A 24,939-nucleotide genomic window follows, 5' to 3' on the forward strand; every position below is an offset into this window, starting at 1 on the left:
GCCCTGTGGTGGGTCAGCCAGGCTGGAGAGCTGCTGACCGGAGCCCCAGTCCTCAGCTTTCACCCTGCGCAGCTGGGCTTGGCTGCGGGAATGGTGCTGCAGGAGGAGCAGGGAGGAGGAGTTGGTGTGAGGCAGAGGTGGAGAGGGAGGTTTGGGAACGGCACGCTGGTGCCTTACTCATTCCTTGGGCTGGTGCTGCAGTTCCAAAGCCATCCTTGCCTGCCAGACCCCGCTGGAATCCTAATGCGCCGTTTATCTCTGCAGCTCCACAGCTTTATCAGAGGGAGATACTGTGCGGGAGCCAGAGCAGGATTTCAAGCTAATTGGATTCTGTGTCTCCGTGGTTTCCCGTGTAGGCAGGCGACAGGGATTAGCGCGGTGTTTCTGAGGAATCGAGGAGAGCAAGGATGACCTGCATAGGGATTTCCTCCTGCATAGCCCCTGCTGCTATAGCTTCAGCAAAGGACTTTTTGGACAGGCTGAGGTGGAAGGGCCCAGAGCTGCGTGTCCCCACTCTGTGGCAGCATCGCTGTCCAAATCGCTTGTGCTCTTCCTAGATCTCTGAGCCAGGAGCAGTCCCCTTCCCAGGGACGGAAACTGCTCAAACACCTCCTGAGCCCCAGCAAGCCTGACAATGGTCTGGTCTCTCCTGCTAACTCCATGTGGGGGGAATCAGACCGGGAAATGAAAGAAGTGGTGGCTCCTGCGCACAACCAGCCAGCTACCTCCCCTTTCCCTCCGCACTTCCCTTCCCAGGCCTGGCTGCTGTCTGGCAGCAGCGCACATATGAACCTTCTCCCTTCCCCCAAGTTCCTAGCCTTGTTTTAGAGCCTGCCTGGGCGGGAGCAGGATTCACCTCATTAACACAGATATATTCCTGTATAAACATTTCATTCTTTTAATTGCAAAGCAGTCATACTGCAGGCAGCAGTGGTAATGGCTCCATTTGCACGGGGCGTTGAGGCAGCGTGCCAGGTGTGTGAGCCTGCAGCACAGCATGCACGGCATGCAGCTGAGCGCACACAGTCACAACATGCCATGGTGTCTACATGCAGAAGCGTGTGCTGGGCAGTGCAGGATCAGCCAGTCTGGGCAAGTGTGTGGCCCTGAGCACCATGCTATCCCAGCAGGTCTGTGGTGTCGTAGAATCATAGAACGGTTTGGGTGGGAAGGGACCATAAAGCCCATCCAGTGCCACCCCCCTGCCCCAGGCAGGGACACCTTCCATTAGCCCAGGTTGCCCAAAGCCCCATCCAGCGTGGCCTTGAACCCTTCCAGGGAGGGGGCAGCCACAGCTTCTCTGGGCAACCTGTGCCAGGGCCTCACCACCCTCACAGTGAAGAATTTCTTCTTATATCTGATCTAAATCTGCCCTCTGTCAGTTTAAACCTGTTACTTCTTGTCCTGATAAACCATTACCCCTACCCCCCCGATCAAGAGTCCCTCCCCCCTTTCCTGTAGCCCCTTTCAGTCCTGGGAGGCAGCTCTAAGGTCTTTCTGGAGCCTTCTCTTCTCCAGCTGAACCCGCCCAACTCTCTCAGCCTGTCCTCACAGGGGGGGTGCTCCAGGGCCCCGAGCATCTTCGTGTCCTTAGTTCTGTGGTAGGGCCACAGTATTGCCCTCACTGGGCGGAGGAAGGGCAGAGGCCCAGAGGTGCCAAACCGAGGGGAGATGCTTCCACTGCCTAGGGCCAGGGAGTGATCCCCAAGGAGATCTGGGATGTGGCCTGTTCCTGCCCTTGTCACTTACTCCTCACGGCACTACCATAATACCACCATCTCCCGAAATCTCCCTGGCAGCCCCTTCCTAGCAATAGAGCGTCTCTGGGGCCCCACTCAGTCAGATATTGGTGCAGGAGGATGCATTCAGTCAATGGTGTCTTCTGGGCTTGAAATGCAGGGGCGGCAGGTACTTGCCAACCTGCTGCTGCTGTTCATGGTCTCTGTTCTCCCACATGCTCATCCAAATGTTAATTTTATGGACGCCTTTGTAAATCTTGCGGCTACATAGGGTTTCATCTTGTTGAGAGGTGACACTTCTGGCCTTTGGTACCAGGCTATCAATTTAATACTCTGAGAGTAATAAAAAACATGGGACCATATTAACACACAATTACTCTGCTGCTCCTTCCTGTAACTCTTTCTGTGCCATCTGAAATCCTCAGATGCTGCAAAAGTGCCTCAGCTGCTGGCAGAGCCACAGGCTTGGGACAGCAACAGCCAGAGCCAGCCTCTCAGCTGGAACAACTATGTGGCTTCCAAATCGTGAGCTCTTCTGCTTGCCAAGAAGATGGAGGCTTGTGCCCACCTCTCCGTTAGACCTGACAATCTGGAGAAATGCTTGTGTCCCACCTCTGAGACCCTTCCATGTGTTCTGAGCAGGGGACACCTGCAAGTCTGCCAGCCACACAGTGTATTGATGTGGCAGCCTGAAAGGAAAGGCATTTCTCTGCTTGCTGTGAGACCGCCTTGCTGCTGTCAAGCCTGGAAGAACATGTTTAGGTCATTCCATCAATGTAAAGGTTAAATGTTTAGCTGCAGCTATTGAAAACAAAGCAACAGCAACAACAACAGCAAAAGAATTGGATGCCTTATCAGTGTCTGGATTTAAGATCTGCATCTAAGCACCTAGCAGTTTCAGCGGTCCCCGCTGGACAGTGCCCTGGTGAGAGCGCTGCCTCTTGGCACTTTTTCACCTCTGGGCAGCTATGCAGCAGCTTGGCCCCACCTCACCCTGGTTGATGGCTTTGCAGAATGGATTTTTGGACTCAAATTTTTGCCTGGGGATTTTGAAGAAGCACCTGATGTTTTAAAGCATGTCCATACAATTTCTGCTTTCTCTGCTAATTAAGAGGGCCTCTTTATGTTGTAGCCTTACTTTCAGCCACTCAACCTCTGTGAGAATGCCAGTGACCTACTCTAAGAGTTATTTGAATATAGGTCTTCTGTTGAGTAAATACGGACCTGGGAGAATAATTTTTTTCTACCCTGCACATCTCCTGTTTCAGTAAATCAGCAGATTTCTTATACATTTAACTTGTATTGTTTTGCAAAAAACACTTTATATTTTAGCATCATAAAGCAGGCTGTCTTTTTGACAGCATGGCTCGCAGCTTTCGTGACTTCATAGCAACTTGCAATATGCATATTCTTAAAAGAAAAAGCTAAAACCTCATCATGATGCAGTATGTTTCAGTCCCATAATGCCTGAATTCCCTCTTCCCATCACATTTGTGGGCATGTCACAGCAACTATCCTGCTGCCAGGCCACTGTCTCTGGAGTCTGGGCTCACACTTTGCAGTCCCATGCCTAGAAGACCTGCAGAGTCCGTGGCAAACATCAGGAGGCACTTCTTCCCAGACACGGGCAGAGGTCCTGCTCCATGTGTATTCCTGCCTGCACTCTGTGTCTCTGTGTGCCTTTTCTTGCCGCCCTGTCTCCTCAGGGTTGGAGCTCTTCGAGGCTCTTGCTGGCACGGTCTGCCTGCGACAGCCCTTTGTGCTTCAGCTGGCTCCAGTCACTCCCTGACAGATGTGGGGGCTGCTGGGGCCTTTGCCTGCTCGGGAGGGGTGGTTCAATTTATAGTCCTGTCTGCAACAACCAGAGGAGCAGCCGGTGCTCAGCCCTCCCCCCATGCCCAAGGCCAGCTCTTTGCTCCCTGCAGGAGGCAACCTGGAGGGTCCTGGCAGCACCCGTTGTGAGGGCTGGCAAGGGGTTGTGCTAGACACGTCTGGGTGCTGTGGCTGCCCTGCGGTGGCAGCTGGCACCTCCTTGGGGACGGTGCAGGGTGTTGGCATTAGGAGCTGGTCTGTGCAAACTCTCACTATACCCTGTCACCCTTTTTCTGTTGGTCTCTGACAGCTGCTGCCCCTGTTAGATGAGCGGGTGATCCACTACCATCCACAGAGAGCTGGCCCCAGTGGTGACAGCAGCATGGCAGACTGATCCGTTGGGGGACTTCACCGAAAGGCTCAGTGGGGAGCAGCATGTGATTCTGCTGGCTCATAAACTGAGCTGCAGTGTCACGCCTTGGCCCTTCATGCTGCTGCACATCAGCCCAGCCACAGGCTGCAGTGGAATGAGGTGGCTCTGGGGTGCAGGCACCCCCTCAGCACCCAGGTCCCAGCTGAGCTGTTGCCTGAGTAGCAGCAGCAGATGGATGTGGAAAGCCTTTAAATTCAGCACATGATCAATACTAAACTGATCTTCTGGAGTGTCTTATAAGATTACCCCAGCCTCATGCATCCAATTGTAAAAAAATCACTCAGCACACAGGAGATGTGAGAAACACTGCAGACCCCATTTGGGATGCACAGAGCCAGAGTGAGAGACTTCACAATTGTTCCTGTGAAGGGCGGGAAAGTTGAGATCATGGTGGCTGTGGTCTGACCCAAACTGCATCTTCAAGAAAGGATCCTCCTTTTCAGATGTAGCCCAGCAACCTCCACTGGGTCTTTTAACCCTCCTTCCAGCAAGGCAGCAGGTGGCCTTTTGGAGAGAAATGTTCCCAGCATCAGTATGGTTTTTTGCATGCTGTCCCCTTGGGATCTGTAAGTATAGGCCAAATCAGTTATTCTAATCTTTGCTTTGAGAGGTGCTGGCAAGATCCCACCATCGGGGAGGCAGCGGCTGCTCTGGCTGTTCTGGCTCCGGGCCAGAATCCCTGAAATGCCTCAGGGGCATTTCTTGAAGTGCCCCTCAGGGACACCTACTGGGCCCTGGGCTGTTGAGGGCCAGAGTGCCTCAGGCACAAGCTGCTTTGCCGTTTCTGACTACTGGAGCTCCTTGCACAGGAATCTGTCTGTGAATGGGTTGCCCCTTGGTGAGGTTGCCCCTCGCCAAGGCCCCCAGTGCCTTGGGCACGCAGAGCACTGCACTCCCAGCAGCTCCGGGTGGGCACCTGCGTGTCACGCGCAGCGTCCCCAGGAGAGACCTCGAAGCTGTGCAGAGGGAGCCTCTGCCTGACCTCGGCCTGAGGTTGCCTGGTCCCTACCCTGGGATCCTAACCCGGGGCGGGTGAGGAGGTGCAGGCACAGCCCCACTGCTGGCTGCCAGCGGGTGAAGGGGAATGGAGGAGCACAGGGCAGGCACTGGCAGCTCTGCTGTCTCTGGGGCGAGTCCCTGGAGCAGGGTGCTCCGGATACCTCTGCAGATGGTAGCTGGTGGCACTCGGCACCTCTGGAGCCCTCCTCAAGGGTCTGAGTTTGCTTTCCATTCAAGGCGTGTGCCTCAGCTTGACCCCCCCGTGCCTCCCGTGGGTTTGTGTGTGCAGCGCCCATGGGGCTGGCTGCTGACAGTCCCCAGTGCCACCAGACGGCAACCTGTGGGTCCAGGGCTGCGTCAGGCTGAGTTGACAGGCCTGGTGTGAAATAAGATGAATGGGCTGAAGTTGGTGAAAATGATTCTAATTTATAATCTGCTGCTTTGTGGCACTCCCCAATTAATTCTCTCTAGATACATAAGTAGGCCACATGTTTGCTCTGCTTCAAATGTAATAAATGTTACACTCTGTCCCCCGCTTTTGGTGCTGGTTCCTGTCAGAGCGTTAGTCCCTATAGCTAATTCCTCACACCTGTCTCCCAGGCTCCTGGGACCAAGGCTGAGCATGGGGCGGAAACGCCAGGCTCCGGGAAACTTGTGGCGTGGAGAGATAAATTGCTGATCAAAGGGCTAGTGCACAGTGCCTCTGAATATTTAGTTGCAGGCAAGGCAGCCTAGCCCACTCGGGAAGGGGCTTTGTTCCTGACAAGCTGTTTGCCTGGCTCTGCTCTGCGGTGGCGAGCAGCCGGGGTGGGATGGGGTGCTGTGACCTGCACACCCTCAGGCCACAAAGAACCGGTAAAGGATGGGGTCGGTGGGGTTTAACACCAGTGGAGAGGCTGTTCTTGGCAGCTCTGCTGGGGTCTGGATGTCAGCACAGGGCTGCTGCAGAGCCGAGTCACTGGCCTTGTGCAGGAAGAGTCTCTGACGGGTGCAGAAGTGACACCTGCAGCCATCTTCAGGGCAGGGTGCTGCCTGCCTCAGCTCTGGCTTCTCACTCTGCGCCACAACACCCAGTTGTGTGCTTGCCCTGGGTGTGAGGAGCCTGGCTCTCAGCGTGGGTTGGACTCTCTTAGCCCAGCTCTGCTCCCTCTGCCTGTGTTTCCTGCTCTTTTCTCTCTCCATCTACACCACAGAGAGGACAGAGGACCCTGAGGGGTTAGAAGAGGCAATGGAGCTGAGCACCCAGGGCCACCAAGCCCCACCAGCCTTAGCCTCAGGTTCCCTCTGCTTTCGTGGTACCCCCTCATGCTCAGAGAGCTGCCAGTGTCAGACCCTGCTTGCACCCAGCTTCCCCATCCCGGCCTGGCTCCTGTTCTGAACATATTTTTACATTTTATGACTCTCAGAGGTTTTTAAATTTAATGGGTTCTTTTTTTGCTTTCTTCCTTCTTATCACCTGAGCTGGATCCCCTCTGAGCTGCTGCCAGCTCCAGGGATTACAAGTGAATAATTTAGGTCTGCTGGTGTGTTTGAAGTTTAAGAGAAGGAAGTGGCATGTGTAGCCTGCTCCTCATCCCTGCCCAGGGCCATGGTGCAGGCTGCTGTTGTTTTTCCAAAGGCAATTTCAAGGATTCCCCGAGGAGCCACGCTCTGAACCCTGCATGGCCCTACTTGGGCATGGCCTTCCAGATCCTGGCAGCCCAGAGCCGCGGCTCCTGGGACACCACAGTGGCAACGACTCGGTTTCGCCCAGCTGCCCTTAAGGCTGGTGCTCTGCAGTGCAGCAGCTCCCAGCGCCAGCACCAGCAGATCGCTGTGTGCACCATGGGCTGAACCACAGCTCCGAGCCTTCTGAGGGACTCAGGGCCTTGCTTGCCAGCCCAGGGACCGGAGGGGTTAAACACCAAACCAGTGTGTGTCTTGGCAGCTCTGAAGCCTGGTGAAGAAGGCAGCGGGCAAACATGACCTGCTGGAGAGCTGACTTCCGGACTAGGTGCTGCTGGCGAAAAGAGGTGCCTCAAGGGCCCGGGTGGCCAAGAAGGCCAATGGTATCCTGGCTTGTATCAGAAATAGCGTGACCAGCAGGGACAGGGAAGTGATCTTGCCCCTGTACTCGGCACTGGTGAGGCCACCCCTCGATTACTGTGTTCAGTTTTGGGCCCCTCACTCCAAAAAGGGCATTGAATGACTCTAGCGTGTCCAGAGAAGGGCAACGGAGCTGGTGCAGGGTCTGGAGCACAGGTCTGATGGGGAGCGGCTGAGGGAACTGGGGGGGTTTAATCTGGAGAAGAGGAGGCTGAGGGGAGACCTCATCGCCCTCTACAACTCCCTGAAAGGAGGGTGCAGAGAGGGGGGGATGAGCCTCTTTAACCAAGTAATAAGCGACAGGATAAGAGGTAATGGGCTCAAGTTGCGCCAGGGAAGGTTTAGACTAGATATTAGGAAGCATTTCTTTACAGAACGGGTTGTTAGGCGTTGGAATGGGCTGCCCGAGGAGGTGGTGGAGTCCCCATCCCTGGAGGTCTTTAAGAGTAGGGTTGACATAGTGCTTAGGGATATGGTGTAGTGTTAGGTTAACGGTTGGACTAGATGATCTTCAAGGTCCTTTCCAACCTAGATGATTCTGTGATTCTGAGGGTCACCGGCCTGTTGTCTGCAGAGACTGCTGGAGGAAGGAGGGACGTGCAGCGTGCTGAGCAGTGGCAGTGCAGAGCTTTTGGCTGGCTTGCTTGTCATTGCTGAGTACAGCGCACACCGCAGCTTGGCTCTGCCAGGGCGCACTGACCCACCCAGGGTCTGGGAGCAGATGAGACTTCCCTCCCTGTGTCCGGGGGGGCTGTGCTGCCATCAGCAGTCTCTGGTCTGTGCTTGCACGGTGTCAAGTGTTCCTAGTTCTCAGGACAGGGGGCACAGAAAGATACTCTGGGAAATTATTTTTAACCCCCTGCGATTTGCTGTTCAGAAACCCAAGTCGCTTTTGTCAGGGCTGGTTCAGTAGCAGCCCCAGTAGAGGCAATCTTTTCCTCATACATATACTTCTCTTTGCAAGGTGTCTCTGACAAAATTTAAGTCTGAACTTTAGTGATTTCCAGGAGCTCTTGGAAGAACTAACAAGCTTATCACAGGGACCAGCTAAATCCTTCCCTGCTGGGATGCAGTAGAGAAAGGAAACTGTCAGGCAGTTTGAGATCCACTTAACAGCAATTAGTGCATATGAAAGAAGCACTAAGAGAAAGCCCCAGTCTCTGTGCCTGGGGTGGGAGGAGGAAAGGAACGTGTAAGAGAAAATGTAAACATGATAAAATGTGGCTGTGTATCCCACAAAACAATGAATCATTTTAACATTTCCAATCCTTTTCATGCAAGCAGAAACAGTCGATCGATATGTGACAGAATTAAAGACCTGCAGTAAAACCTTGGAGCTGAGGATCTGTGAGAATTGTGGACATGGACTAATCTGCAGAATTCTGCACACAGCATAAAAAGAAAGGCAAGTGTATGTACAAGAGCCAGAAGCTGCAACAGCAGAAGTCTGCTGGGAAGAGGACTCCTCTGCCCACCCAGAGGAGCACACACTGGAGAGGAGTAACCATCACTGGCACCCACAGAAAGTAGGAGTATTTCCCAGAAAACTCCAAGGTACGACCAATGTGGCCCTAAACAGTATTGTAAAAGCCTGCAAAATGTGATTCAGAATGTGTGTTCATAAAAGCTGCAGCCATAGTCATGGCTCTGGAGGACTTCTGGCCAGTAACAGCATCTCATAGACTTTACCCTGTGAAGTGGTGAAAACGGTCGAGTTGCCATTCTGATTCTATGCCACGGGTAACTTCAAGACAAAGACAATTTCAAGGTAGGTTAGTAGGACGGTATCCCTGGGAAAAGAAAAGGCAGGTGTACAACAGCTGAACAGGTGAATACTTAGTTGCATGCACAAAGGGCGTGATCGACCATGTTTGAATCTATTCTAAAAGTACTGGGCCATTTGAAAAGTCATAGGAAAGACACAATTGCACAGTTTGGGAATGCTAACATTTTTAGAAAGTTAGGATCCTTCTCTGGATCCTGGTAATTGAGTGAGCAGAGGAGCTCAGCGTGATGCATTTCCAACATGTCTTCTGGGAGGTTCAGATTCTTGCAGCTGCACTTTGGAAGAGCTGTATAAGCTTATTGTACACAGAGAGAAGCCAGCTACTGGAAACAGCAGAACAATAAAGGGCACAGGGAAAGCATAACTTTAAGGAGAACTCAGTACAATAAAGGGGGCTTCCAAGGGGATGGAAGAAGCCGAGAGATTGACTGGATATGCACATATATTGTCTGTTAAAAACATTGGATCTAAAGGTGGTGGTGGACGAGCGGGATTTGAGTCAGAGGGGACTGGGCACAATGAAAGATAAGCAGAGCTGGGTCTGATGCTGCACCTTCCAGATGTAGGCACTGGATAGGGCTTCCTTTCCCCTCGGTGTAGGAGGGCTTTGCTGGCCCCTCCCAGCCACATCATGGTGGTCTTTCCGGTCTAGAGCACGCACCCTCCAGAGTGCTGGACTGAGCACTAGCGTACCCCAGGAGTGGTCAGAACACTCTGCCTTTCTGGGATGTGAGTCCAAAGAGCATCCTAGTACCAGAAATAAACAACTATTTTCCAGCTTACATCCTCTCCACAGCTTTTTGCAGCCAGATTGTGGCTTCACTGCACCATGGTTCTCCTACCATTGTGATGGGAAGATTACGATTGCTTTGAGCCCTGTTTCTGTCTGCACTTGGCTAGTGTCAGGGCCACAGAAGAGTGTGTGTGAGTGAGTGTGCATGCATGTGTTTACTAAGGAGAGAATGACAAAAGGAGGCTGTATCGTGCTTGTCCTGCCAGTTAGCCCTGTCCTGGGCTTTCCATCTAGCTGGGGCCTTTGGTTGCAGCCCAGACCTGATAGCCTGAACTTCTGCCTTTCCTCCATTTTCTTTGGTTTGTTATTTTGCATATCTAGGGCATAGCTTCAGTTTTCCACTCTCTTGCAACACCCAGGTGGTGAGCCGTGCATCTAGCTGTAGGTCCTAGAAGCAAACAGCTTGGAATGAGTGCCTGTGCCGTTGAGGGAAGGGCATTGTGCGAACATGACCCGGCTCACCTCTCAGTCATGCTGCCCGCCTGCCCACCAGCAGAGCCAAACAGGTGCCGTTGGGCTTTCTCCAGGCCGTAGTCTGGGACTGGACTGGCAAGGCAAATACTGAATGACTGCTACAAATAACTGCCCCAACCATTAATTTTTGTAGGCTGAGTGGCAACATTTCATGCTGGGCACAAGCAGCAGCAGAGATGAGAGCTCAAAGCCAAATAGACATCTCGGAGCCAGTACAGATGCTATTTATTAAAGAAGTGCCTGTATTGCAGAGGAAGCAGAAAGGTGCATCTTGAAAGGAGCCTTTAACGCCTGTGAGTGAAAAGCAAAAGGGCTGGGAAGCAAGGGGAGCTGCCAGAGGCAACAGCTAATGGACCTGGTCCTGGGGTGAGCTGGTAGCAGGGAGCGTGTGGCTGGGAGCCAACGGGCGAGTTGTGCTGCTTCACCTGTAGCCGTAGCAGCAAGAGCTGTGCGAAGGGACTGCCCAAGCTCAGCTGAGAGGCAAGAAAGTGCTGCTGGGGAAGGGGATATCCTCAGGCTCCCACAGGGAACTGCTGTTCTTTACTGTTGTCTGTGCAGAGAAACTAGTAACCATGTGCTGCTGTCAGCAGGGTTCCTTGCGTCTCCGCACCCTTCAGCGCGGGAGCAGGGACTCCAGCTCCCAGCCTGTGGTGCAGATCCAGTGCCTCAGCTGCTGGGCTCCCCCGAGCAGACTCCCCACCCATCCCCTCTCAGCCTGTCGGCACAGCCACTCCAGGATAGGTTCCACGCCTTCCTTCCCCCATCGCTGCGAATGGGCCTGTCCCCACGCAAGGACAAGTTTCCAGCTTCCAGCAGCTGCCAGGCCCTTTCTTCCAGCTGTAGGTACTCTGCCTGCACTCAGGATACTTGTGGGGGTGAGCATCACACAGCTACTGCTCCCTTCTTCTGCAGCACCTCCCTGGCCTCAGGCCTTGCCTTTCCCATTGCTAGCCCCCCGACTGCCCAGCAGTCTGTCCTGCTGCGCCAGCCTCTCTGCTGGGGCTACTGCATGCACCTGCCTGTCCCCAGCCCCAGAGCAGCAGAATCTGCTGCATTAGGTCGATTTCAAGAGCCCCTCCAGGTCAGTTAGCAATTACCTGCACCAGATACGTGCTTGGAAAGGAGCTTCTGATCTCTTCAATGCACTCGTTTTCCTCTTTCAATTTCAAATTCGCCTCACTGGAAATAGGCACTTCAGCCTCTTTTACAGACCTTGGTAAATTGGGATTTCGTGCAGTTCTGTTGGTTTTGCTGATATAGATGTTTTTCCCTACAGAGGCGATGCCATGGCCAATCTGAGGTGTGTCCAGAGCCCCTCCATTCAGACTCTTCCTGCTGAGCCTGCAGGTGATGTCACAGTGCACAGACTGCTGGCCCTCGGGCGTGCTGCGGAGCCTCTCCCCCAGGTAGGCACCCTGGTGCCAAAGCTCCTGTTATCAGTTCAGACTGGTGCCCCGTGCTGTTGAGACATGGCCAGTGAGCAAAGACACCAATTCCCTTAACGAGTCGGCTGCAGTACACGTTTCTCATCTGCATACTCCAGTCTTGTCCTGGAAGGAAAAGGACTGGAAAGGAGGAAAGCCAGTGTCTTTGCATCTGTCCTTATCCTTGTGCTGAAACGTGACTGCCAACAACGTGTCACAAAGAGGTTTTCTACGGTGACATACTTCATGCTGGGCTCTTCCAGCGTGGCAGTGGTCACACTGGGGGAATGCTCCAGCTGGTTCGTTCTGTGGCTCAGCTGAGGAAGACATGTTCTCCTGCTAGTGCCCAAGGACACGCTCCCAAGGGGATGGAGCCAGGCTGCAATCCTGCCGCTGGCGCATCGCAGCAGTCTCTGGGGCCTGTGCAGAGCCCCCCCTGGCACTGCCCTCCATAGCCGGCAGCGGCCAGGGCCAGCTGCCTGCACACAGGCCACAGGCTGCTGGGGAAGGGGTCTGGCAGTTTGCTTCAGCCTCATCAGGGGGCTCCTGGGGCCTGATGTGGTCGCACAACGCACTATCCCAAACGAGTGGTTCAGTGCTCAGAGGCATAAGCAATTTTACATAAAGTTCAATTAAATATTTGCTTTATAATTGCGCAACAAATTATTCATAAAGGCATTGGAATCTAATCACAAGGCTGACACTGTGGAGTCTGCAAATGACACAGTACTTGGGGAGAATAAAGATGGGGGTAGCTGCCAGGCTCTGGTGACAGGCAGTGCCGAGCTGTGTGGGACAGTGGGAATGCTCCCAGGAAAAGACTCGTAGCAGCACCAAAGAGCCTCAGCAAGGCAGGGCCGTTTGGCTGTCAGGAGTAGGTGGAGTGGCGTGTGAGAAATGGCTCTGGGCAATGGATTGGGGGTTTTGGCCCATGTGTGCCCAGCAAACGGGGGGCAGCGCTGGGCTCTGCTCCCTCCAGCCACATTGTCAGCTCCAGTTTCATGTGGACATGCTCTGCGGTGTGTTAAGGAGTGTCCCCAACTCTGCAGGACCTGTGTGAGCACAGAATTTCTGCCTTCAGCTCTTGCCCGTATCTCCAGCAGGAATCACAGTGATGGGCCTTTTAGGGGGTGCAGAGGCCTCTCCCTAGCTGTGGGGTATGAAGAAAGTCGTGTGGTGCAACCAGCCTGTGGGGTCCATCTTTCTAGACCTGTGCCAGAGCATCATCCAGGAAAAGGCAGGAGGAAACCTGGGCATGTAACGTGGCTTGCAGCCCCCGGGAGACAGGCAGTGTGAGGCAAGGACGCACAGCTTGCAAGAGGTGGCTGCTAAGCACAGCAGGAGCAAATGTGACCACCCAGGGACCTTCTGCAGGGGGTTTGGCAGGGGGACTCGCTTCCATGCGGCCTTCGTGGCATCCTGTGCTGCAGCTCTGGGAGCAAAGCCCTCTCTGCCAGTCCTGACACCCAGCTCCTTTCAGGGGGAACTTGGAGGGCAGCTGAGTCCTGCACCCCATGAAGAGCGAGACTGGTGGGACTGAGCTCTGTGAACCCCTGTTCTGCTGCGCTGAGGTGGGCTGAGGTCAGAGGATGAAAACAGGTCTGCTGGGCAGGTGCTGAGCCCAGCTGCCACTGCAGCCAGACACGCTTTGCCTGGCCAGCAGCCATCCACCCCAGATCCTGTCCTCTGCCCTCATCTTGGGCAGGGGGCTGCAGACCGCCCCTGTCCCGCAGGGAGAAGCCCTGAAGGGCGCCTGGCGTTAGGCAGGCTCTGACTGACAGGAGCTGGATCCTGGACAGAGAGCTGGACTGGAGATGGATTGCCTGCCAGCCAAATGTGGACGTTAGACAGGGAGTTAGATTAATGGGAGCTGGCTCTGCCAACAGAGAGGTGAGTCACAGAGCTTGTCCTGTGCTGAATCTGTTTCTCCAATAAGGAAGAAGGAGGAGGATTTAGCGAGATTAATCTCTCGTAGAGTTGTGAGCATAGCCAGGATTCATGGGCTTCTCAGCAGCAAATTTCCAAGTAAGCAGACAGCACTTTGACTAGCTCCATGTGACACAGCACAGAGCTGTAGTGGTAGCTCTGGAATTCCCTGCCCCTGGTCACAGGTAAGATCGACCATACTTCTGTGCCCACACATGAGCCCTGCAAAGCACAGGCTGCACAGAAGCACCAGGAAAGCAGTGGCTTGAAAGCATCTTCCCCGAATTTTCCAGAAGTCATCATCTGCAGCTGCTCTACCCCAAACAATGCTGGACCCTGCACAGAACCCATGAGAAAGTGGTCAGAAAGAACTCCTGGGAGCTGAGAGGGGCTGGTGACACATCAGCTGGGAGAGTCTGCCAGGTCTCTGCCATCTTTGCATGAAGGAAGAGCAGGGAGCAGGACTGGACAAGAGCCAGAGCGTCTTTCGTGGCGTGACCAACTCTTCCCTCTGGCTAGCAGTTTGTGATACAGCAGGAATGACAGACCTGGCGGGAGCTGCTAGCGAGAGGGTCGGTCACAGCTACTTTTTAGCAGGAGGTGATGGGGAGGTCCTGGGCACCACTGTGTCTGCCCCTCCCAGCGCTGAACTTCCCAGGGAGGAGGATGAGGCCAGGAAGAGGAAATCTTGGTAAACAGTTTTTTATGTTGTGTTTACAGGAACTGTGGAGAGAGAACCTCAATGCTAGGGAACCAGGGAGACTTTCTTGGAGAAGGCAAATTTCCATCCCATCTTGGGAGTCCTGTTTCTTTCTGGTATTTCTTTAGTTGTTCCTGTCATGGCTCTTCAGTCTGAGCAGTTTTACAAATGTGTTGTGGAGATGAAAGCACCAGGGAAAGCTGCTCAGGATCAAATTGGAAAAGCTTTTAACTTTCAACTCCTTACAGACAAAGGCACATGAGGAGGGGGGGTGGGGGGGGGAGTGAAAATACTGGGAAAAGGAAGAGGAAGGAGAGAAAAGAGATAAGGAGAATAGATGAGTGAAAGGGACAGAGCAGAGAAGACAAATCACAACAAGAAAAGGAACAAGTCACTAGCAGAAAGAAAGGGAGAGATAGGGAGAGAGCAAAGCAAAAGGGCCTGGAGCTCAATGAGATGGAGAGAGTATATCAGAATAAGGGAAGAGTGCTGCAGGTAGGGGAGAGCTAAGAAACACAAAAGAGCTATTTGAATGCAGGGATAAAGCAATGATGGGAATAAGAGGAAAGGAGAAGCAAGATGAGGACTAAATTCCCATGGAGATAAAGGGGATGGCTTCAAAGTCAAAGGATAACCTATCCATCCGTCCTTCTGCCACTGAGAATACAAGACACGACATGAAAGCGACATGTTGACTTTTGAGGGAGGCTGCGGGACGGGGCTGTGGCGGCTGCGCTCAGCGTTCGCGCGTGTGGGGAGCCACACTCACAAAGGCAGCGATCATGTCACGGGTGGTCCTTGTTCTCCTGCTTTGCATCCTCCATCGTCCCTTCCCCGCAGCATGTGGGGCAGCTCCTGGCCCAGTGTGACCCAGGCGTTGCTGATTTCAGGTCTCGTGGAAGGACTGTCACAATGTACCGTGTTACAGGGCTCTCTGGGGCTCGTTGGGGAGCTGGGCTGGGGCCGGCCTGGCTGGCCTCACCAGCACCCTGCCCGGCAGCAGCAAGAGGGCACAGAACCATAGAATTGTAGAACAGTTTGGGTTGGAAGGGACCTTTAAAGGTCATCTCATCCAACCCCCCTGCAATGAGCAGGGACACCTGCAACTGGATCGGGCATGGAGCAGCTGTGACACGGCGTGATGGCAAGAGAGACAAACCTTCCCTGGCTCCAGGGTAAGGGGGTCTTAGCAAAAACAGGTTGGAAAAGGGCACCACAACTACAGTGCTGGAACCATCTCCACCCAGGGTCACACCAGCTCGTTGGATGCTTTCTGCCAGGGGGGCTCAGCTCCATCTGCGCTGCCACCACAGTGTGAAAGGAGCCTCTTGGCTGTCCCAGGGAAGGATCTGGGTGTTCCCAGTGCCTGTGTCGGTGTTGGCACAAGAGCCTAGCAGCTGTCCTAGGGCCAGACTGGCACTGAGGGAGGTCTTGCAGGCAGTGTTAGCGGTGGAGCAGCTGTGCTCCATCCAGGCTTTGCTCCGTTCCCTACAAGAGCATCGGGCACAAGTGGGATCTACTTTGGCAGCAGTGCTTGCAGCTGGGAGGTTTCTCCCTCTCGCACTGGGATTGAGCACATTTCTAGGTGCTTCCATGTCTGAAGGGGCTGGTATGGAGCATTTTCTAGGTCTTCTTCAGGGCCCCGTTGGCCTTTGAGGGTGGAGGCATGCAGTAGTATGATGGGAAGCCTTGTGCCAGCCACTGCAAAGGTGGGGATGGCAGCTGCCTGAGCCTGCTGCTGGACCTGTGCCCTGCTCGGCTCTTGGTCCTGGGAAGCGGGAGTCACTCCTCCTGGACTCACGCTGTGGTTATAAACCCCTCTCTTGTTTTCCATCCACCTCTCCCTGACCTGCAGTCACCCACCTGTGTGGGAAACACCAGACACAGGTAGTTTTGTGGATAACCTGCTGCTGGGTTACCACTGTTTCTTGGCCCACATGTGCCAAGCAGAGGATTTGTTTGCCTCGAGCAAGGCGCTGCACACATGGCGCAACAGAGCATTCCCTTCTCTGGTGTTCGCTCATCTTCCTTCCAGGGCCAGACTCCAAGGCCCAATACCAGGGAAAGCTGTGGAAGCAGGAGAGCATTTTCCTCAGGTAAGATGTGAGACCCTGGGCGGTGGGGACTGGGAAATGTCCTACTGGGGGCCGTTTGCCTGTGCTGTGGCTAAACCCTGACTTGCATGATCAGATTCGTCTGTCCCCAAACGATATTGCAGCCTCAGCTTCCTCCCTGCGTCCACCTCCCGTCTGTCCCGCTCCTGCCCGCGCTGCTCTTGGCACTCTGCTGTGGATCCCACCGGTCTGTGCCCCCGCTGTGCCCTGCCCGCGCCCCGGCCTGCTGCCGGGCCTGGGGTGGCCGCCGTGGCTCTCGCAGGCTCTGGAGGAGGCACCCGGGGCCGGGGGTGGGTGCGGGGGGTGCCCGGGCTGCCGTGGCCGCCCCGGCGCACGTCAGGAGGGGCTCTGCCAGCTCCAGCCCCTGCCGGGGCTCCAGCCAAGCGGACACCGGGACCCAGCCCCGCGCGCGGGCCGGGGTCCCCCTGAGCGGCTGGACACCCCCCGCGCCCGCCCCCGGCGCGGTGCTGCACTCCCGTGCGCGGAGTTTGTGTGTTCTCAGCCCCGGGGGGCAGCGAGGCCTGGGCCGGGGTCAGCGCAGGCGGCCCGGGGCGGCGGCGCGGCGGGCGGCGCTTGGGGCCGGCGTGGAGGGCAGGGCGGGGCCGGCCCCCCCCTCATCCCGGGCCGGGGCCGGGCGGATCCCGAGGGCGGCGAGGGGCCGGCGCTGGGGCTGGGTCCCGCGTCCCGGGGCCGGGGAGGTGCCCAGGGCTGGTCCCCAGGGCCCGGGGCCGGTCCCGGGAGGGGAACCCGGCGCTGCATTCTCAGAGTCTCCAGCAGAGGCTGGGCTGGGCTGGGCTGGGCTGGCGGGGAGGGGGGAGGCCGGGCGCGGAGGAGGAAGGCGGCTCTCGCCGCACATGCATCCCCCGCCTCACGCCGTGCCGCCCGGTGCCAGCAGCCGGCTCCGCTCGCCGCCGGCCGGGCTCCGCTCGTCGCCGCGCCCCGCGCAGGATGCGGCGGGAGGCCGATCGCCCCGCGCGGGGGGGCCGCCGCGGCCGCCGCCCCAGGTGAGAGCGGGCGGGGGGCTCCGGGCGCGGGGGGGGGCTCGGCGGGGCGGGCACCGCGGGGAGCCCAACTTCTCCGTCCTTCGCCGCGCCGCAAACTTTGCCGCCGCTCGGCGGGGCTGGGGCCGGCGCTGCCCGCGGGGGGGAGGGGGGGGCTCGGCCGTGCTCCCCCCGGCCGCGCTGCCCCGGGCTGTCCCGGCATTGGCGCCGGGGTGGCGGCCTTGGGCGTTGGGGTGTCGGGGGGCGGGTGAAGCGGGAGATTTTGTGGCCCTTCGGGCATCGCGTGCGGTACCCGGGGCTCCGGCGGCGGCTCAGCGGGGCTCAGCAGTTCCCGTCAGCTGAAGCGCCCGGGTGCTTGAAGAGCTGCAGCTCTTTCCTAAACCGGTGGTATCTTAAAACATCCTCTCTGGGCTCCTTCCTCCCCGTTTTTCTCGTTGAGACTGGAGCCCTTCACGCCGCTTACCACAGGGGCTTTGCTGGGGGATGTGCCCGGGGAGTCCCGCCCGAGCCCATCTAGCAGGCAGGGTAACGTCTCTCTCTACACAGCCACATTTTTCTAACAACAAACTAAAAATAACTGTGCTAAAACTAGCACTTTCCTCATTTAAAACGTGGTTCCCGAATGGCTGTGCACAGGCCTTCTGGGAGCAAGTGCTGCAGCCGCGGCTGCTCCTCCTGCGTGCCCGGCCGCAGCGGCTCGCCCAGGCTGGGAGCTGCTGGCCCGGGAGCCCACCCCGTGGCAGCCGGGCTCCTGCCACCGCTCGCCGTGCCGGCAGGGAGGGAGGGAGGGATGCAGTAGATGCCTCGGTTCTCTTTTGTGTTTGATTTCTGGCAGTTGTAACATCCCTTGCAGTCTGGGGAGGTCTGTGTTGGCTTCTCTTCCAAGCTCATCTTGTGCGCGGACGAGACCAGTTCCAGGTGTAGACAGCAGCGAGGAGAGGCAGGCTCAAGAGTTCAGACTTAACTTCCTAGGACAGTCAGGGAAGTCGTTGGACCTGAGAGGGCTGAGAAGGGTGGCTCCACCAGAGCTCTGGCTCTCCAGAGCTTGCCTGCATGGCCTGAGGAAGGAGCTGGGGAGATGTGCCCCCCTGTCCCTGCTCCCGGGCTGGTGCGATGCTGTTGAAAGACCACGCCTGGCAAGGACGGCCAGGACCATGGTCCTGCCCGCCACCAAGGAAATCTCAGATTATGACTGTTTCTTTGGGACCTGTTTCTGTCTCCTCGGAGTACCTCGTGTTCAGAGAACAGCTGAAGCTGCAGTCTCAGTAATTGTAGATCTTGTGCCCAGCTCAGACAGAGCTCAGGCTTTGCCAGGTTTTCCCTTATGAGACTGGTGGATGCTCTCCGCCTCTTTCATGAGCACAGGGTAAGGAGTGTTTGCAGCAAACAATTATCAGGGTTGGAGATCATGATCCTGCTACATCAGTTTTCAAATGCTGAAAATAAATTGCTTCTCTGGCTTTGGGTGTCACATAGCAGGGGGAAATGGAAACAAGAATCTGAAACGGTTTTGCTGTACTGATACTGTGTTTGTTTGTGACCAAGGCCAAAGGGTGGTTCTGCTGCTCATTGATGAAATCCCTGAAAATGTTGACAGTACCCGGAGTGTAGCACTGAAATCTGAATAAGCTGGCCCAGATTCTGTACTGACTTTTGTATCACGTACATCTCTCTGTTCCAGTGAGGTGGGGGTCAGAGCAAGTGAGGCTTGGTCTCTATGAAATGCTGGTTGCTGAATAATACAATGTTGAAACTGGTGGGCTTGTGAAAGAAAAAGTATGTGCTGTTTCATAGGTGAAAAGAGCCAGCTTTGTTCCTGCCTAAAAAAAAAAATATGCCCTTTGCTTTTTGGTGCATTGGCACTTTATAATATGATACGGTGATTTCATACCTAGGACAGTGAAGTGGCTACTGAAACAAGGTCAATTTAAAAACTCTTTTTCAAAAGAAGCTAGCAGGTCTCCAGAAAAAAAAAAAAAAAATATGAAAGGCTGTCAGTCGGTTAAAAATAACAGTTAAAATCCTATTTTTCCTAGCTCTGTATCAAATAATATGATATTTTCATGATTTAAAATGCAATATCATATTTGAAAAATCCATAGTTCCTTGCTTGTGTGTAAGGATTCTCAGAATAGGGTCATCATTTACTGTTTGTTGTATATATTGTCTGATCAGCTTTTTGGTTTTTTGCTCTTTGAAAATTATATTGAGCTAGCAGGCTTTTTTCATAGCAAATTTTACTTTTGTGCTCCTAATCACTAGCCCGCAGTAGTAAAATTTGATTGCAAATATCGTGGGGGGAATGTTTGTTTGCTTGAAACCCCTTTTGCTACCCACGGACTTTGTTAGAAGGATTAGATTGTTCATGGAAGCTTTGAAACAAAACTGGACTTTAGGTGGAATTTGATATGATGTTATTCCTTTAAAGTATAATTACGTATTTTTCAAGTAATTATTTTTATATTTTGAAAGCCCATATTTGAAAAGTAAAGAAAAACAATTTGAAGAAGAAATAGTGTGGTGATACTTGTGTTCTTTCTACATCATGTCACTAAACAATATTTGTACATAAGAATGCAACCATGTATGAGTTTGTGTCGTTATCTTTTAACCATGTGGTTATGCAACCGGTTTGGGTGTACAAGCAATGACACTTCTCTGCAGATAAGTCCATATGTATCCTGAGGCACAGGCCATTTTGAGTGATCTGCTTTTTTGAAAAATTACATGTAAAGATTCGGTGGGTGTGAGTCCCACCAAGATTCCTGCCTGAGGTGGTCAGTGGACATGGCGTACAGCACCTTGCTGCTCCCTGGGTCTCTCTTGTCTCTACCATCAGTTTATTCCATGGCATTTCTTTGCAGGGAAGGGTGGCCGATGGGGAGGGCGTAACCAGCTTTGCCTTGGACGGTTGGCAGCCCTGCCGGGGTCCCGCCCTGCACCCTTGGCACCTGCTCTCTAGCTGGCAGGGCTCCCCCGTTCCACCTTGTCCTGGGGTGACATCTGTGCGTGGCTGTGCCCTGGGCTGCAGGTGAGGCTGCAGAGCTCTGCCTCTTGGATTTGGCTGCTCTACCATCTGCAGGGCTCATGGCTGCGTGTCCCTGTGAGCTGTGCTGCTTCTGAAGCGCAGTCCCTGCTCCTCCCCAGCAGAAAAGCTGGGTCTGTGTGGCTGGGTTTGGGCAGTAGATTGCTGCCTCTCCACCTCCCCTGCTCCTGTGCAGACCTGGTATATGGGGAGCTCATTTCAGGGCTTTGGACTGGGACTCACCCGTTCACCTGGCATGGGCTGGGTGCCCGCTACCTGCTCAGCCCTGTGGAGCTTCTGTATCTGCAGTTGCATTCAGTTTGTGGGTTAGTTTCTACTTCAGAGAGCTGGGGAGGGATCAGTGGAGGGGCTCTCTGTTCCTGCCAGTAGCCACTGCAGAGACCCATCCTCGCAGATCACAATTTCTTTTTCATTTAGTCATCACTTTTTATTATTTTCAAAGTCTGTGAAAGGAATACAGCACCTTACGGTAATTTTCAGTCTTACCCTTTGCAACAACCCTGTTTTCAGAAACTAGTCCAGACTTTACTTTAGTCTGGCTCTGTGTCTCCCTTTTTCTTTCTTTTCATTGCCTTTTGTGCTGCAGGCTGAGAGGAGATAGTTCTCCAACCCTCTTGGGAAAGAGTTGCTGGATGGCACTTTAGTGGTGGTTCTGCAGTGTGGTGTCGGGGTTGCAAAAGTGGACGTCATCTTCAGCAATCTCTGTGCCTCCCTGGTCCCACAAGGCTGGCCAGGACACCTGCAGAGTGTGTATGTTCTTTCTTTTCCTGTGGGTCTTCTTGGTGATGCTCTTGCAGCATGGTTTGAGTTCTCCCTGCAAATGGATGTCTCCAGCTCTTTGAAGGAATTACAGCACCTTTTCTTTTTTCCTTCGAGGGCCTGTGGGACACTGTGGGCACTGTCATGTGGTAGCTGGCAGCCGGGTGTGGAGCCCGCTGCAGCTGTAGAGCTTCCTTTGCTTTTAACGTTACCTGGTGCACGCAAGGCAGACGGGGATACACGACACTAGTAGGAGGTGGGAGCATGAGGAGAGACTGTTCACGGTGAGTGGGTTGGTCTGGGGCTGCCTGTGCCTCAGTGGGCTGGGCATGGCCTTTATCTTCAAACTTTGGGTTTCAGAGTGCCTGCTCTGCTGCCTCCTCGCTGAGCCGACCCAGCCTCTGCCCATGCCCTGCAGCCCGGTCCAGCCTCTGCTCCAGCCGCTTCGTGCACTGGTACTGGCTGGGGCAGGCAGTTTTCCCCAGGGGTCCCGTGAAGCCTCTTGGAACAAAAGGTGGAGGACAGACCCTGCTAAACTGAGGCCCCTGCATTGTTCTTCTTGAGAGGGGGGGTAGTTGTGCCCTTGGGCATAGGAAAGGCAGCCAGACCAAAGCTGGTCCATCTCTGCTCCAGCGCAAGGGCTGGGTTTGGACTGGATCATTCACTGCTGCTAAACCTACAAGCAGTGCAGAAAATCAAGGTGCTTTTCAGGAAGTGTCTCCTTTCTGCTGGGTGCCCCACCTCTGGATAGCTCACTAAACAGAAGTGAAGGTTATAATACTCACTGCAACTTAATGACATTTTTCCACAAAAGGCAGCACTCCTCTGGGTTCCCAGTCCTGCCCTGCTTCTCTTGTCTGTGGGAAACCTGCACTTGCCTCCTCTCTGCGTGCTGTGCCCCGTTCTGCTGCCCTGCTTTTACTCACTTCCTTGCCCCTCGCTCTGGCTTGGGCAGCACCATCAATGAGCCTGGAAAAATAAGCCCAACAGAGCTCGTTCAGTTTTGACTCAGTGTTACACTTCCTAATTTCAGGTCTTGTGTGAGAGCTGTGCCTCAGCTCACACACTGCAGGACTGAGACTCTGGGCAAGGTGCCTATTAACACTCCTATCAAACTGTTGTGTGCAGGGTCTGCTCCACAAGCAGAGCAGTGTTGCCTGTCTCACACGCTCAGTCATTGCTGTTCCTGTGCTGAATTTGGCCCTGACTGGCTGATGATGGAAGCTGTGGGTGCGATGGACGTGGTGCTGGGCCTGGTATTTGTCAGCAACAGCTGCGGATCCACGGCTGCCCTGTAGAAGCATTTAGGCAGGCGCTCACCCGAGCAGAGCTGAGAGCATCCTGCCTCTGGCTTGGGCAGCGGTGTGCCAGCCCCTGCTTCAGGGGAAGTGGTCCTGGGCTCTGGCCGCAGCAGTTGTGTGAGCCTTGCTGTTTGGGAGGTCCTTCCAGGGGATCATGAAAGCAGAACTGTTAGTCCAGCACCCTTTTGCAGATACCTCCCACCCCTCTTTGTTGCTCCTCCCTGCTATAGTGCTCCAGAGAGCATCAAGGGAAAGGAGACAGGGGATCACTCCTCTTTACTTGCCTCACTTACCATTGCCACTTCAGGTGCGTTGTTAATCTCTTCCTAATTAACTGCAGCTTGTGGCATTAACAACTGCGGGTGACCTGAAGCTTGAGGCCCTCAACTCACCTGAAGCTGTTGATGGCCAGAAGCTTTCTGCAGCCAATGATGGGATGTGAAGGGAGTCGCCATAGAAACATCTTGGGCAATAAATAGAGCCTCAAAAGCTTTGAACTCTCTTTAGCAGAAGCCTATGGGTGAATGTGGGTGCAGGAGGTAGTGTGTCTATGGATGGGGAAAGGTGTGTACACCCAGCAGAGCAAGGATGTGAGACGTTTGGAAACAGCAGCTGCAGGAGCGAGCACAAGATTTAAACACTGCTTTGGTAAGCTAGCATTTCCCTGAGGTTTTGATTGCAAAACTGAGTTGGATCAGGAGCGTATGATAAGGTCCTGATAGTGGTCTGGCAGGAGAGAGCTCATTCTTGCAGATGAGCTGTGTCCAGTACCTTAGAGCACGCAGCCCTCCCCGTGTGCTGCGGGCAGAGGCCAGGGAGAGCAGGGAAACCTTGTCCCCCAGCACTGTGCACAGCAGCACCTGCCAGCTCAGCACAGCCTCCGTGGGTGGCACCCATCTGTCTCTGAGCCTCTTTCTTGACCACTGCCGCCCTTTCCTATGGTTTGGCGCTCGGGAGCTGTGTGCAGGCAGATCCCAGTTTACGGAAGGTCTGAGGCCCTGTGCCCACCCGAGAGGCACTGGAGTTGGGTGTCCTGGGGCACACATCCTCCACCACCCAGAGGGTTAGAAACCCCAGGGTCTGGCCATCCCAGGACAGAAGGGTGCTGGGAGCCCTGGGCCAGGCCCTTTTTCTGGCAGCCTCTTCCTGCTGTGGGAGGGCTGTTCCCCCTGGGCAGGGTGCCCTGTGCAAGACCATAAGTTCTGTGTGTGCCTGGGGATGCTCCACTGCCTTCTCCAGTCCTGCTTCCTCACATCTCTGTCTGTCACACTGGGATTATCTCCCTCTGCTCCTACTGCAGCTGCTTCCTGGAATCCCAAATCCCCAAAATGCTGTTTCTCCAGTAATCCTTGTCATTAGAAGTGGCTCCTAAGCTCAGAGCACCTCCTCCTCTCCACAACCTGCACGCTGTCACCCTCTCTAGAGAGGAGCAGTTTGAGATGGGCACATACTAAAAGTGAGCAAATAACGTTGTTAACCTGGGGCAGGACACTGTCCCCCCCACCTGCTACCAAGTTCCAGAGTTACCCTTGGCCTTGGATCCTTCTGGATTTTCACTATTTCATTTTTTAAACAGCGTGAAAACACACTTTCATCCCTGTTGTTATGGTCCTGACAAGGCATATGGCTGTTGGTGACAGTGTTGTGCGTGTGTGGGAGAGGGAATTGTTCCCCCTGTCACTGGAGTTTAGAAGGTTGAGCACATACAGGTGAGGGGTTCCTTCAGGAGCTGGACTTTACCAGCTTTCTGAGCTTGGCTGCTTTCCTGCTATGAAATACAGATGAACCTTTTGATAGCAGGCAGGTAGAAATAGCTGAGCATCAGCAGAGTCCTTAAGAAATTACAACCCTGCTTAAACTTTTAAAAGTCAAGCTGAATGCCTGTTTGCTACAGCCCTCCTGGGCTGTTCCCCAATGGCATGATATTTTTGGCAATAGCGCTGCTGCTCCACTAATACTGTCGAAAGGCAGGGTGCACCTTGGGCATCCTCACCTGCACCGCAGCACAGGAGCTGGGGCATCGTCCTGTGCCAGATCTCAGAGCTGCTGTGGCGGTGCCTGCCGCTGAGGTGCGCGGCTGGGCTGGCCCCAGGGCCTGGCCCCTACCTGCCGCAGCCAGCAGCCTGCCTCAGGGCCTGGCCCGAAGCTGACACAGGCCCTGGCCTGGCCTGAAGCCGCCCCAGGCCCCGGCCTGCCCTAGGCCCTGGTCCAAAGCCACCCCAGGGCCCGGCCCTGGCCTGGCCCGACGCCGCCGCAGGCCCCAGCCTGGCTTTTCCCCAAGTTTTGGAGAGGAGTGGGGGCTGTGGGGCTCCTCCTCGGGCCGCATGCCGGCAGAGGGAGCCATACATCCTCGTTTCATATGCACAGCCTGACGTGCCAATTAACGAATTAATTTGAAAGGTGCTGTGAGAGGTGACACTAGAATCCTCCACTGGGCGATGGCTCAGCGCACTGAGGCTGAGAAGTGACCATGTCCTTCCAGAGTCCCTCCTCTCCACATGGCCACCCAAGTTCACCTCTCGGGTGGACCCTTGGGTGGGTTTGATC

At 54.7% G+C, this 24,939-nt stretch overlaps 2 protein-coding genes across 19 annotated transcripts in view; both read left to right on the forward strand.

The window, feature by feature from the left end:
• The window catches only part of SLC35H1 (solute carrier family 35 member H1), a 31,843-nt gene extending 19,609 nt beyond the window's left edge, over positions 1 to 12,234 (forward strand). For 2 of the 13 annotated variants that reach the window (XM_074888172.1, XM_074888170.1), the window contains one exon: positions 8,350 to 9,634. In XM_074888172.1, coding sequence (XP_074744273.1) covers positions 8,350 to 8,395 — 46 coding nt within the window. In that variant the 3' untranslated portion in view covers positions 8,396 to 9,634. Of the gene's footprint in view, positions 1 to 8,349; positions 9,635 to 10,254; positions 10,415 to 11,397 lie in introns of those variants that run through there. The other 11 variants (XR_012631410.1, XR_012631408.1, XR_012631409.1 and 8 more) reach the window with 11 other exon arrangements.
• A 4,879-nt stretch (positions 12,235 to 17,113) lies between these two features.
• Positions 17,114 to 24,939, forward strand: part of CDH22 (cadherin 22) — an 83,451-nt gene continuing 75,625 nt past the window's right edge. For all 6 annotated transcript variants that reach the window (XR_012631399.1, XM_074888103.1, XM_074888105.1 and 3 more), the window contains exon 1: positions 17,114 to 17,289. The gene's annotated coding sequence lies outside the window, so the exon portion shown is untranslated. The remainder of the gene's footprint in view (positions 17,290 to 24,939) is intronic.

This window comes from Strix uralensis, chromosome 18 (genome assembly GCF_047716275.1).
Source record: "Strix uralensis isolate ZFMK-TIS-50842 chromosome 18, bStrUra1, whole genome shotgun sequence".
Classification (NCBI taxonomy): Eukaryota; Metazoa; Chordata; class Aves; order Strigiformes; family Strigidae; genus Strix; species Strix uralensis.